Source organism: Leptodactylus fuscus, chromosome 3 (assembly GCF_031893055.1).
Source record: "Leptodactylus fuscus isolate aLepFus1 chromosome 3, aLepFus1.hap2, whole genome shotgun sequence".
Classification (NCBI taxonomy): Eukaryota; Metazoa; Chordata; class Amphibia; order Anura; family Leptodactylidae; genus Leptodactylus; species Leptodactylus fuscus.
Window position 1 is genome coordinate 46,262,181 of NC_134267.1, and position 15,413 is coordinate 46,277,593.

At 40.4% G+C, this 15,413-nt stretch overlaps 1 protein-coding gene across 2 annotated transcripts in view; it reads right to left on the reverse strand.

The window, feature by feature from the left end:
• Nucleotides 1-15,413, reverse strand: part of TTC13 (tetratricopeptide repeat domain 13) — a 43,119-nt gene that overhangs the window by 19,225 nt on the left and 8,481 nt on the right. For both annotated transcript variants that reach the window (XM_075267474.1, XM_075267473.1), the window contains exons 2-12: nt 9,678-9,772; nt 8,568-8,643; nt 8,271-8,341; nt 7,001-7,066; nt 6,353-6,445; nt 5,246-5,362; nt 4,641-4,751; nt 4,148-4,230; nt 3,392-3,533; nt 2,457-2,631; nt 1,984-2,140 (exon numbers count right to left, since the gene is read on the reverse strand). In XM_075267474.1, the coding sequence (XP_075123575.1) occupies nt 1,984-2,140; nt 2,457-2,631; nt 3,392-3,533; nt 4,148-4,230; nt 4,641-4,751; nt 5,246-5,362; nt 6,353-6,445; nt 7,001-7,066; nt 8,271-8,341; nt 8,568-8,643; nt 9,678-9,772 (1,186 nt within the window). The remainder of the gene's footprint in view (nt 1-1,983; nt 2,141-2,456; nt 2,632-3,391; nt 3,534-4,147; nt 4,231-4,640; nt 4,752-5,245; nt 5,363-6,352; nt 6,446-7,000; nt 7,067-8,270; nt 8,342-8,567; nt 8,644-9,677; nt 9,773-15,413) is intronic.

Consider the following 15,413-nt stretch of genomic DNA (forward strand, 5'->3'; position numbering starts at 1 on the left):
ATACGTTGGTGGCGAAATGTAGGCGTGGCAATTGAGCGAGGGCACACTGATGAACATGGCAGCATGGTGGGAGGGAATAGGTAGTGGGGCCACCCGTTGGAGTTTGTATGTATAGCAATGGCGGGGGGCGTTGTTACGTGCCGCGGATGGATCCGGGTGCTGTACATGGATGGGAGTGGCGCCCTTGGTTGTGGCACGGCAGGGAAACTGCCTCGGCGCTGCCACGAATGTAGGGGGAAGGAGGACGGGTGCACGGGGGAGGCTGGGGCAGCGTAGGAGGCGATTTGTGCAGGGAGTGAGAGTGGCATGGACAAAGTCGTGGGTAATGCTAGTTTTTAATATAGAAAAATTTATATATATATTTATTTTTATTTTATTTATTTATTTTTTTAAATATTTCCCACTGTTGCCCACTAGAGGGAGTATCATCTGTGTATTGTAAGGATCAACAACCTTTGACTCTACAGTTGTTTTCCAATCACTTTTCTGGGAGTTCTCAAAACAGCGAGCAACAGTGCAAGCTGGGAAATGTAGTTTCACAAGGCCTGGAGAGCTGAAGGTTGCAGATTCCTGGTTTACTGTGTTGATGCACATCACCCACAGGAGAATTAGGACAGGAGCCGACACTATCTCCTGTGCAGCTGCATGTCTGCCTGCTAAAAGCCTTTGTGTAGGTCATCACAGGTCCTTAAGCGACAGCAGTGACATATATACAGTTCTGCACTGTAAAAAAAAAAAACCAGTATGTACTGCTGAGATAGTTATAGTAAGAAGATTGGCACAGGCCTTTTCTGCTTTTCATAAATTTCAAGCAGTCAAGAGCTGTATTATGTGTCATTGGGATTGTTGAAGACCTCTGATATCGTCAAAAGGTCCTTTAGCAGCTACAAATCACCTGTGTAGTGCATTGAAACACTACAGAGATTATGATCCCTCTAGTGGCCAGCAGTGGGATATATTAAAAATTGCCATTTTCAGTATTTCCTTATATGTGAAAAAAAATGCCAAAGGAATAATTATTGAAAATGGGTTGTTTTTTTTGTTACACATTCCCTTTAAAATTGCATTCATGACTATTAAAACCTATTTGCCTCTAGAGTTTCCCAGCCTACCCACAGCAATGTTTTTCTCGCCTATTAAAAGCGGTCAAGTTGTCATTAATGTTCATTGAATCTTCCTGTAATCTTGCCCAAGTACCATACCATGTATGGCCAGCCAGTGCTGTTGGCAGGTGGCCAGACTATCGTCCAGGAACATTCATTCTGCAGACCAGCTCCTTGGGCACACAAGAAATTCTACTGAAATAGCAAGGGCCAGGATACCATTTGATAAAAATACATAATAGGATATACACAGAAAATGCAAAAAATAAAAATAAAAACTTCAGAGTAGGTAAGGGTCTTGTGTTTTCAGATCTCATCCTGCCCAGCCGACATTGCTTCACAATGATGCAGGAAATGCTTTGCAGCAATACATAAATGGTGAGCCCTATAGTAAGAAACTGGCAATGTCGGTCTAGCATTGATGGCACTATATATAAGAGAAGTACAAGATTATAAAAAAACAAACTAGAAAATACTTGTCTTTAAACTGGATCCATTGCCAACTCATTTTCATAACCTGCAGCCTCCTGCTCTCACTCTATGTAAATTCTAGTTTCACAGAATTAGAAATTCACCCACAATGGGAAACTACTTCATCAATCTTGTAAAGGACTGGGTCGTTTGTATCACAGAGCTGCGATTTCTTATAAGATGTGAGCTTTTCAGAAGTAATAGATGAACTTTTTTTTTTTTTTTTAACAAAAAGAAATTTTATATATATATATATATATATATATATATATATATATATATATATATATATACATACATACACACACACACAGAATAAAATTTAGAAACACAATTTTTAAGAAGGGGTCATCCAACTTATAATATTGCAAACAAGAAAAATAAATAAGTAAATCTGGTAAGCATTTACTTGATGTGAGGTTGTAGTCCTGGCTGCTCCTCGTAATCTTCTATAAGAAAGGGAAGATTTTTAGCCCAGTGATCCTTGAAATTTCCAGGCAGATCTGTATCAATATTATACTCTGTGACTGGAGTATCAAGATGAGAGTGCAAGTAGCGAGAGTATTCTGTAAAACAGAGGAATCAATTAAAATAAAATAAAAATTCTTGTTAAATAAAAGAAAAAAAAAGCCCATATAGCAAAATTAGCAGAATAAAGACCTAGTGAAATATTTGGCACATAGGACGATATCAAGTGCTAAACCTAATGTAAAGAGCATTAGTTTAACATACACTGGTTTCGACTGTCTAACAGTGTTGGATATTTGACAATCATCAGCTACCTTGCTAAATTTTACATTGAGTAACACTTTGCATGTCTGATAACTTTAGACGGTATTGTCCGAGCGCTGAATCATCTACCATACTCCTCATGGTACTTACCTCTTAAGTACTTCACCTTTAAATATTCCTGGCTTGCTTTCTGACCAGGCATTGGATCATTTAACATAACTTTGGTCTGAGCTTTAATTCCTTCATAAAAGTGACCCATAGAGACATGGCTGAGTCCCTTCATGTATTGGCACACTTCATTATATGGTTCCAGCTGAAGACATCGCTGCAAAGAGAACAGAACAAAATGAAAATGTAGTTATACAGAGATGAATATTAGATATTAGGCATGATTCAGACTTGCATGCATATAATAGAGCATATAAATGCATTCAATTATAGCATGGTGCACATCATTTTCATCATCTACTAACCATCCTGCAATACCCCATTGTCCTGTAACCGATCAGTTTTGTGGGACTTGATTCATTTAGTCTGCCACAGGAGGCGGAGTTATCTTAAACAGCCACTGATTGGCTGCTTAAGGAATAAGGAATAGTTTGTAGTTCAGTGGGGATACAACTGTTCAGATCCCCACTGATCAGGAGATCGGAGGATTTTTATTGCCAGTTCTAAATGGAGCAGTGAGTCAAGCAGCACACGCACCGATCTTTTAATTTCAATGGAAGGACGGGAGATAAAAAAAATACACTCCCACTGAATGAATGGAGCAGTGGGCTGTCTGAGAACACCAATTCATTCTGAATGAGGTATGGCGGTCCTACAGTCCCTGCATCAGTGACCAGTTGGACCCCCCAAGTGATCTGCAAGTTATTCCTTATCCTTGATTTTTTTTTTTGGGAAAAAGACAACGGGTTTGCTTTTAACTATCTAACGGCAGTGAAGCAGTTACACTTTCAATTTATTGAGGTGAATTTATATATATATATATATATATATATATATATATATATATATATATATATATATATATATATATATTATATAAGCAAATAAATAATTTACAATCCTTTGTGAAAACTCACCTTAAAGTTTGTGAGCGCCTCCTGCAGACTGCCATGGTGGTAGAGCATGATCCCCCTCAACTGAAGAGTCTGCACATGATTCTGATTCAGCATCAGGGCTTTCTGGAAGTTCTCCATGGCTGCTTCAAAGTTACCAAGCTCTCTAGATTCAGACACATATTAGATAAGACACTGGATACAAGTATTCATGGCTCATCTTCATTTAGGAGTTAAATATTTCTGTGCAATGTATACGAGAAAGAAATCTGGAAATGTGGGTTTGACCAGTATAAAAAAAAAAAAAAAAAAAAGTTATGGGCAGTTTTACGCAACATAAAGTTGTCATTAAACGATTTACGGGCCCGCTTTAAGTGTCCACTCACATTGTATAAAGTGACAAGACAGCGGTCAGCACATTACATCTGCTCAGTGAGATACTGTGGGGTTTTCCAAAAATATTTACATATATAAAACCATTATGTACATGTTTATTTATCCGTGTCCCCCACGCAGCTGGGTTCCACTGCAGTTATACGCTCTGCTAGGCGTTTTGCCTGTACTTTACTGACAACCCGGGGGGGTTTAATCTTCATATTCTTAATATTAGTCTTGCATTCTATATTTGCATGGACGGTCACGGAGAGCAACATATATAGATAATAAGCAGACCATATCTGGTATTTATAGGGCACTGGTTTATGAAAATGGAACTTTAGATCTTGATCAATTGTCTATATAAGGAGCATTTGGAAGAATAATCTAAGAAAGGAGAATTACCTGTAGGCTTGACCAAGACTTTTATAGGCTTCAATGAAGTTTGATTTTTGCTTTAAGGCTTCCTTAAAAGTTTCAATGGCTTCCTGGAAATAAAGTATGGCAAAAGATAAAACATACCGGTAGCTATGCACATTTTCATTACAGGCAGAAAACATATGCCCGTTGCAGCCACATACCCCCATTACTGGTAGCTCGGTGATAGGAACTATGATGCCACTAATATGCCACGTGACTACTGCAGCTATTGATTGGCTATAGATGTCACATGGGACTATATGTAAATAGAGGAGGACAATGGCAGAGGAAGCACCGAATAAAAATGGTAACAGAAAGGGAGTAAAGTTTCAATTCTATTTGCAGGTAGTTTTTAATTGTTCTCTGGACAACCCCCATTAACCCCTAAAATGGTTTAGATATCAGATTATTGTGTCCAGGTTGTCATAGCACAGACTTTAAACTATGCATAAGAATTCCGATTTTACCAGAGTATTACCTTGAGCAGGCCTCTGTGGAAGAACGTCAAACCTTTGTATAAAACCGCTATTGGCTGGTTTTGGTTTAATTCCAGGGAGCGTTGAAAATCCTCATGTGCTGCTACATAATCCTGCCATAAAAGTAAGCGGGTGTTCATTATCTATAGGAACTTATTTGTCAATTGAACGCAGAGTCACTAAGGTGGACCCTCATGCTACCCAGGGAGATATAGACAGATAATGTGTGTGTGTGTGTGTGTGTGTGTGTGTGTGTGTGATATAATATAATATAATATAATATAATATAATATATATATATATATATATATATATATATATATATATATATATACACACACACACACACACACACACACATACATACATACATATACACATATATATGCATATATACACACACACACACACACACATACATACACGTGTACATGATTTGAGTCAGTATTTTCACATACTAACCTCGGACAGGGAAAGGTGAGGGTGCCGGCGTATGGGGTGTGAGATACAGGAGCAATAGCTTTTCAGCCAAATGTATGTGTTTCGCCAAATGCCATCTGAAGTGTATGGCCAGCATTACAGAGAACCTTTACATTTGTCATCTTACCTCAGATATAAAATACAAGGTGCCACGGTGCCTGTAAAGTCGTGCCGATGGCTGTAACTGAATAGCTTTAGTGAGGTCACTAAGAGCTTCACTAATCCGACCCAGCGGAGACAAAATCTGTAGAAAGAAATATTAAGGAGTCTAATAGAACCTATGTAATACCAGATATACCTAGACACTCTTATATAAAAGCTAAAAGGTGTGGTCAGCAGGCATAACATATCCCCCCAAACTGGCATCTTTAATGTATTGTCATCAGACGTTCACTCAGGACATCAATGTGGAGTATATATGGGTGCCATTTTAAGATCACCGCCCGCTACAGGCCCTCAATGATGCGGAGGTTCCTCGTTCACTTCAATAAGATAGGCGTATTATGTGTTCTTACGTGTCTGTCTTCCCACTGTTATGCAATGTGACAAGAACAAGGTTGGGGAACATTGCAGTTTCCTGTTTAGACACAGCAAGTGAGAGAAGAAGCTTCTTTGTCTAGAGGTTATACCACTAGAAGTTGCCCAATGACGTTTAAGATATCATTTGCCAAGTAAGGACTTACACTGGGTTTCACAATGACGCTACTATTTCACACTCAAAAAAAAAAAAAAAAAAAGTCTCTGCTGCAATACCTCTCCTTATCTAATAATCCTGCCTGCAGTCAGCACTGTGGTTTTTCACAAATGGGAAAACTGCAGCCAAGAGATCCTGTGTGAATGGACTCTAAGGTGGCATTAAAAGTAGGAATTTGATGGTGAATTTGATGCAGAATCCACATCAAGTTCCACCTGAAGCCTGTCTTCCATTCATTTCATTGGGAGGCAGTAGTTGATTTTTTTCAGATGGTGTAAAAAAAGTGGCCTGCCAGTTCATTGAAATGAATAGGAGGTGGAAAATACCTTCAGCACAGAATTAGATTTGTAATTTACCAAAAACCAAGTGCGTAATTTGGCCCTGCCTAATGAAGGTAACAGTCAAAATACAGTGGCACTCTTCTCCCAATTCAGCATTAAAAGCCTATAGTAGTGAGCAGTGTGCAGTAAGGACGCTCCACATATTCAGCACTGTTACAGGTCACGTATACACTACAAGCACGCAGACCCTAGCACTTACTTCTGCTCTCTGCTCATATACTTCTGGATGATCCGGTTCCAAGCTGATAACACGGCTCAGTTCAAATAATGCCAACTCAGCATTCTTTATATCCTTAAAGAGAGCAAAGGAAAATATATGGGGAAGAAAAGATCAATCTAGACGGCCATCAAGACGAAATTTAATAACATTATGTAGTAAATCTTCTGTGGCACCAGTCAGAACTATACTGATGGCAACTGGAACGCCAATGATAGATAGGGCTCTCTTTACACTTAGCAACTGAACTCACCCCCTAAACTCCACATTACCACACAAACTTTATCAGGAACTTTCTGTCTCAGAATAGATACACTTGAAAGAAGAACTGTCATCACCACACCTCCTTAACTGCTCCTGCCTGACACCGCCCACTTGTCAGTACACAGCCTAACTTACATATCAGGCACCAAAACCAACTGCACTGATGCCCTGAAGCACTGGGGGCTAAAGAAAAAATACCATCAAAATCAATGGAGCAATTAAAGATACTAAGAAATGGAGTTGGTGGAGGTGATGAAAGGTCCTCTAAGACAGTATTGTGGCCATCAGTGTATGTTCAATCGTACATATAAATAATAAGTAGCAAATTTCACAGACTTCTGAAAGTTTTCCTGCTCCAACACTTACCTGCAGGCCTTTTTTGCCATAGGCTATTCCTCGGCCATATATAGCACTTACAAGATCTGCATCCTCCTGTTGCAAGACATGAATACCAAGTCATTTAGTAAATGCATTCAGTTCTAGGCTGGATTTTTCTTGAAAATATGATCTTTAAGTGTCAGAAAAGGTAGGAGCAGCCATCTTTAGCTGTCAGACCAATACAAAGAGTTATTGAACATTACTATTGTAAACTAGCATATGCCCGCGACTTTGTCTGCAAGTTGGAGTTGGCGCTGAGCCGCTTATGTTTAGCCAATTGCTGTTGTGGATGATCCGCCTGCTTTCGCGTCTCAGCTCTGCTACATCGCAGCATATGCGCAGCATACTCAGTTGTATGTACATCTCTGCATACGGAGAGCGTACTGAGCTGTGCTACAGCGCTGCTTAAGCTCTGCTACATCTGGCCATTTGGATTATAGGGGTGTTCTTATGTCAGTGTGTGAGCAGCTTCTGTGTTACAAAGGGCTGAATGGAAGTTGCTCAAATGTGCCAAAGTTCAATCAGCCTGCTCCTGCGTCTCGGCTCTGCTACATTGCTGCATATGCATAGGATACCCAGCTGTATGTACATGTTTGCATATGGAGAGCGTACAGAGGTATGCTACAGCGCTGCGTAAGCTCTGCTACATCGGGCAATTGTGATTACAGGGGTTTTGCTATGTGACTGTCTGAGCAGCTTCTGTGTTACAAAGGGCTGAACGGATGTTGCTGAAATGTGCCCCCTCCCCCATCAGAGGCAGAACGACACATTCCCCGTAGTACTCACTGAAACTCTACACCCGATATACTCCTGTTGCCCACACACATCCTGCATTTTCTGTAATCTCCTGACCTTCCATGAGACTTCATTTTTATCAGCTTTAACACTGTCCAGCTTCAGCTTCGTTTACCGGGATAAAAAGTAGCCTATGTGTTAATCGGGTTCCTATCTATGTATGTGGCAAATTTCATGCAAATCTGTTCAGCCGTTTTTGCGTAACAAACATCCAAACTTTCACATTTATAATATTAGTAAGATAGGATAATATTAGTAGGCTGATAGATACAAGATATATAATGATACAAAAGTTCAGTTACTAGTACTTTACAGATTACAATAACCAAATGCAGATACAGGTGGTTAAGCTACAGTAATGTATATCAGTCAGTGATACAACAATAGCACTTATGTATACTATACAGTAAAAATAACATCCTAAAACACTTTCTGCATAGAGGTAGGAATAACACAAACGTACCTGAAGCATGGAGGAGAAGTGTTTTATAGCTTCATCATGCAGGCCACTGCCTATTAATACATATCCTATAGCTGAAATATTAAAAAAAATAAAATATGACAATGAAGTGATCTAATATATATCATGTACATGTATAAGATAGAATTAACCATCAATTACGTACACAGGTAAGGAAATCTTCTTAGAGGATTAGAACCTGTTTTACTGTAATCTACCCATTCCCTCTATAACCTCGGTCATCATTCTGAGTTTTTCTTTCCTTTTATAAATTTCAAGTTATGTTTTCTATGAACTTACCGAGCTCCTCATTTGTATCATCATCCTCTGTGACAAATGGCAATCTTTTCTGCTCGGCCAGTGTCTTAGCTTGGCTCTGGCAATAAAAAATAAAAAAATAAATTTGCATGTGACCACGTAGGAAATTTTCTCACAATCCACATAAATCCCTAAAATTATACTTTTTATAGCAAAGTAGTAAAACTGCTATTAATAAATGGATTAAAAATAAAATAAGGTGTGACTCATTGTGATCACTTTGCAGTATGAGGTTAGTGGCTTGATATAATTCATATACCATATAATACAATATCAGACAGGACAGGTTCACCAGTTCAGGAGGCATGCTTAGGGCGGGTTCACACCAGCGCCTGATCTCCGTTTCCAGGTTTCAGCCTTCTGCTGACCGAAGACGGAAACCTGGCAGACCGTGTCTGGCCGTGAGCGCTTTGTGCTCTCCGCTGCGAAACCTTTTTTTTTTTTTTTAAACCGGGCACGAAGTTCTGCATGTCCGACTTTGTGTCCAGTTAAAGAAAAACAAAAAAAAAAAAAAAAACCACACACTTTCGCCACGGAGAGCACAAAACGTTCATAGGCGCTCACGGCCAGACACTTTCCAAACCTCTGCAGGAAACGGAAACCTGCAAAACGGAGACCGGGCGCAGATTTGACACAAACAGCTCACCGCTCTAGCTCACACAGGTAGTAAACTGGTGACCCCTTGCTTTGACATTGATACTATCCGATAGGGCCTTTGGTCACCCCTCTTTAGGCCATTACGTCACATCTGAAAATTTCCCAAGGTCAACATTAACTTGCAGAATACCATAAAGCTCTATATATGACATAAAACATGTCTAAAAACAGCTAATTTTGCAGTTTTAAGTGATCAGAGAGGGGCCAGGCAGTTCAAGCAACCTCGACTATTTGTAGAAGTGGATGAAAAGACTCGCGCATGCGCAGAACCTATCCGTTATCTTGTGGCTAAGCATGGGAAACCATTCAAAGCAGATGAGATGGATCTGGATCTGTGTGGTATTTATGGCATATCTTAAGAATACAGTCTATAAATGCAGCCCCATTAAATAGTTTTATACTTTGCAAATGTACTTTAAAAGCATGATACAATACCAGGATTTTTTCTGTGTTACGTGAAATGATGGATTCACAAGCAGGGGATCCTCTCGGCTCACAGTCCATTTCACGGAAGGTAAAAAAAGCTGAATCTGCAATGGAAATGTGCGCTTTATTAGAAGAAATGAATATATTCTTTTACTCCAAGAGTCTGTGTTTATTAAATGGATTCTCCCACAAAAGAAAGTTATCCCTATCCTCAGCTAGCTCCAGTACCCCAAATGAAATCAATGGAGCTGTGCACATTGTGATTGACCACTACTCTATTCGGGGGGGGGGGGGGTGTCAGTTAAATAAAGATGGGGAATAACTTGCTTTTTTGGGTTAACTCCTTTAACTTTAAAATCTCTCTCTCTATAAAGGTTGGGCTACATAGAGTACTATAAGAAGTTCCCTCTAAAGGCAACAGTAGTCATACAGAACTTTATCATGTAAAAAAATATGCAAATAAGTCTTTCAGTGAAGGAAAACCAAACAAACAAACAAAATTGCTCTAGTCCCACCTTTTGGAAGTTAGTTCCCTATAGATCAATGCCTCTTATCCTGAAAACTAGTGGCATGGTCTGAGATTAAAGCCGAGCCGCAATCTCTCTTCCAAGAAGAAGGAAAACCCATCCACAGGTGTTTTGAGGTTAAAAAAACAGGGCACCGGCTGGCTAAGTGAAAGGTCACAAATGTATGTTAGAGGGGGTACTGTCTCCTTAAGGAGACTGCCATATTAGCCCACCTTGCAGTATGCTAAGTCTTATAGACCATACATGACCTGCTAAATATTCTTAGAAAATAACTTCAAAACTACAGTCTACAGATTGGCTTGGCTTTATTCCCATGCCACTAGGTTTAAGCAAAACAAGGTACTAATCTATAGGGAGTTCCCTTCCAAACAGGTGACACTAGAGCTCTAATTTTATCCAATTTATTTGCATATTCATTTTCCAGAATCTATAGCAGGCAGGTATGTTTTAGCAGTATGGATTCTAAAACTGTGCACACCACGAGCTTGCCTGAAAAGGACACAGTATGTCTTCTTAATATTTAAAGGCACACTGTAAAAAATCTTTCAACAAGAAATATAAGTAACATTTTAATCCACACGTAGAAATTTTATAGAGAACCAAATATATAATTTAGGGCTTGTCCAGAGCCCAGAATGAAGAAAAAAAAAAAAAAAAGAATTTACAAAGCGCTCATGAAGGTGAATTCCAAAGATCTACACTAAAAATGTCATAGACCTGTGACCAAGACTACTAAAACCGGAACAATAAACAGGAAGCACAAAAAGAGGAAGTCTGACCAAAACCAAGTGCAAAAGCAGTGATCTCATACACTGCAGACAGCCTGTGCGCTTACAAATAGCCAATTCCTTAAAGGGTTATTGCGTAGGATAGAAGATAAATTGCTGATTAGAGATGAGCGAGTACTGTTCGGATCAGCCGATCCGAACAGCACGCTCGCATAGAAATGAATGGACGTAGCCGGCACGCGGGGGGGTTAAGCGCGCCGGCTACGTCCAAGCGGAAGTACCAGGTGCATCCATTCATTTCTATGGAGCGTGCTGTTCGGATCGGCTGATCCGAATGGTACTCGTTCATCTCTATTGCTGATCAGTGGAGGTCTGACTTGCAAAGATCTCCAGGGGTGAATTCATCCGCAGGAAAAGCAGCCAACCCCACTGGTGGATGCAGATATGCCCCATCTCCCGTTCATTACAATGTGAGCACCAAAGATAGCCAAGTCCTGTCTACCAGCACCTATCGATTTCAGTAGTGGTACACTGCCTGTAATACAAAATGGCAATGATCAGAAACGGATAATAAGTAAAGCTGACCTAAGACCTATAGATCAGGAAGGATCAGTCTGGCCTAAGCTATGTACATGGACATTGCTTGACAACATATATTCCTATGGCTGCACGTTACCAAGTATACATTCATAGAGTCTCATAATGCTTCTTAGATTACGTTCGCACAACTAGATTATCGTGTGGAGAAGTTTGCCATGCACCCATCATTGCATGGTGCTAATCTACATAGAGAAAAGAAAAAAAACAAAAAACTCCCCCCCCCCCCTCCAAAAACAAAATTCCAGCAGATACCTTGAAAATAGTGGGATACAAATTAATCCACAAACAATCCATGCTAAAATTCTATGGCGTGGCCTAGATTAGGAAGGGACCCCTCTTTTTTACCATTATTGCATTCATCTGCTTTGCTTGTCATTTTACGTTATTCCGATGATGTATGTCACATAGTGTGTACAATGCCATAGTTGCACAGAGTTGTGTTACACTTGGTGAATGAGCCTTTACAATGTTAAGCAGCGAATCCTACTTGTGTTGATGTGACTGTATACATATACAGCGTAAGAGCATTGACAATAGCAATGCAGATATTCCACAAGACTGACGCCAAGATTTTATGCAGTTTCTAGGACTTATTTTCTTCCCTTTAAGGTCATGAGGAAGTTCTCCAATCATATTACACATACAGAGCACAGCGACTAGCCGCACCGAGATTATAGGGATTTTTTTTCCTTACATACGTTTAAAGACTCCTTGCTTACATCCTTTAATACAAACACCATCGACTTCCTGAAGACAGTGAAGACAGAGGGTCTAAATCTTCTCCTGTGTAAAAGCGGACACGAGTCCAGGAAACAGAAGACATGCAATCAAATTAGTTTGTCTAAAGGCCATGGATCACTGGTAAATGCAATGTTCCTTGGCTCATGTAATGAGATTAGTACACCGATCACAAGAAGAATGTCCTCAAAGCAACAATGTTCTAACCAAATTTCCGCCTATTAGTCTAAACTCTGTGCTTGACCCTCAAGGTATTCTTGGCTCCTTCACCCACTGTAGTTATTTCTCCCCAATATTGCTTGTAATATTCCGGTTATACAAGTGCACTGAATGGATAATACACTCAACACTGTACGATTTAAAATAGGAGTCCAAGATTTAAGTTTGTATGGCCCAACCTTAGTATAGGCCATAAATATCTAAGTGGCGGGGAAGACGGACAATTCCCACACCGATCCACTGTACGCCCCTTCCGATGCTCCATACTATACACAATATAGCGGTTGGCTCAGGGCCCTTAATGGTGCCTGGTATTTTAATTCAATTCCCATTGAAGACTAGGCCATAAAAACATAAATCTTAGACAATCCCTTTAAAAGAGGGAGAAAAAGAAAATATGGGTTCAAATACAATCTCTCCAAGTGGTGCCCCTGGTGGTAAATTGTGTATAACACATTACTGGAAGAAGCTGCATGTGAATGTAACTGAAGTGAATGCAGCATTACTAGGCATCCACTGGAGGCGCTGCAAGCATGCGCAGTCGGCTTGCCCTAGGCCCAAGGACTAGAAGTTACTCTAGAGCAGGGGTGCTCACTTTACAGGGGTGCTACTTTATAAACTGACCAAGGGATAAGATCTACTACCCACATCTTGCGGGCGGGGCCGGGCCTGTGGGCAGGGTCAGGCGGAGCGTGAGAGCAGGAGACAGGCAGGGGGTTACGGCACCCCCCGCCTGCCAGTGTCTGGAGATGACTCTCAGCCTGTGCTGTGAACAAGCAGCACCCCGGCTCCCTTCATCCCTAAGAGCGGGGAGCGCGTCATCCCCCGGAGCTGCTGCTGCCCGAAAGTCCGGAGTGCTTGTTCACAGTGCAGGCCGAGAGTCATCTCCGGACACTTGCAGGCGGGGCCTGCAGACACCGGGGATCCCTGGTTGCATCCCGCAATCGACCGGTAGATTGCGATCGACGTATTGGGCACCCCTGCTGTAGAGAGTTCTCTTGCAGCATTGGGGCCGTCCCCAGTGCTTGTTGTGCGCTTGGGCCGCTTCAGGGCTGCGAAAGAACTCATACATACTGAGAAGCAGCGGGATTTTAGGTGAACTGAGGCGCGGAGAAGACATCTAAAGGTAGGAGACGAATAGCCTGTCTTAAGGCTATTCTGATGTGTTTGCTAGAAAAAAAAAAAAAAAAAAAAAAAAAAGTGATTGCATGATAGGATCCCTTTAACCTGCTAGGAGACTTGGAATAATAACCTAACCTACGAAGGAAGGCTTGGACATATCCCAATGCACAGCATACAGCAGCATTTCAAGTCCATTCACTTTCATAGTTAATAAAAAATATGTATAATGGGTCAACCCTGTAAGCGGGTAAGTTGTAAGACTACAATATCTAATTGTAATCAGGTATTTAGAGTAACAAGCGAGCGCTTCAAGGAAATCACAAGCCAACCACAATAGACAGGATGCTCGCTATTTCAATATGTAGTGTCATTTTTTCCACCCTTGCCTTTGTCTCATTGCTTCAATGGCATTATTTGTACTAGAATTGTCTCTGATTGTACACTGCTGCTCTAAGACGTCACCTCATTGCTTTCTCTGCATTCATTATTTTAGTACAACCCCTTTAAATACCGCCATTACTACGAGTACAGACATCCGCCCTACTACAACAGTAAAACTGTGACTGTATCAGAAGCTTAACTATAAAGTCACCATCCGAGAAGAGCCTTTAGTTCACTATAAACAGCCCTCAGATTGGATGGACCATAACAAACCCATCTTACTAGCCAGGAATATTTGTAATAAAACTAAGAGATAATATGTATCAGCAGAAGGCAGATGTTATATACAATATAAGAGCTTGTGTCTGCCATACAGCAAGTTACTTCTATATAAGGAAATCTGGTCGCGGAGAATGGGCAAAACATTTAAAAAATAAAAATCACAAGATTAATGATGAAAATGTGTAATGTAATCCTCAAATTATCACTAGTTATTAAACATGAAGCCAAGAGCAGTACACTAAATATGGCTCCAGACACTGAGCAAACACTGCTTAGATTTTATAGGCCTAGACATCAACAATAAGAATTAGTTACAACACATTAGACATGAGGAAAGAGATTAACCCCTTCAAGACTAAACTCTTGGTTTTTTGTTTTTGCTTTAAAGACAGCAATTTATCACCTATTCCCCCCCTACCATTTGAAAATTAAATTTCCTGCCATTTGCTAATTTTTTGGTGCATAATCCCTCTTACGCTGGGTTCACACGAGTGTTCGGCACTCCGTATTAGGTTTCCGTCTTCTGCCGGCAGAAGACGGAAACCTGTCGTGCAGAGTCCGGCCGTGAGCACTTTGAGCAATCTGCAGCAAAACCGTTATTTTAAACCGGACACAGAGTACTGCATGTCCGACTCCGTGTCTGGTTTAAAAAAAAAAAAAAAAAAAACGGTTTTGCCACGGAGAGCATAAAACACTCACCGGCGCTCACGGCCGGACACTTTTCAAACCCATTCAAATGAATGGGTTTGGAAAGATGCCAGCAGGTTTTCGTCTCCTGCCCTGTTTTGTGCAGGAAACGGAAACCTGCAGAACGGAGTACGGGCGCAGATGTGAACGAGCCCTAATACTACTTACAAAGTTGTTTAAATTTTTGTCTATTTTAGGTATAATGGAGCAATAAATAGCTTAGGCAGGTTTCACACTACCGTTGCATTCTGTTATGAAGGCGTCCGTTTAAAAAACAACAACAACAAAAAAAAACACATTAACTGACACTAAGTGATGCTGACTGATGTTCATGTGTCTTTTTTTTTTTTTTTTTTTTTTAACTGATCCATTTAATGGATCAATTAAAAAAAAAACCCAGACACATCAGTATCACTTGGAGTCCAATTTTTATGCTGTCCCTTTTATTTTTGTTGTTGTTT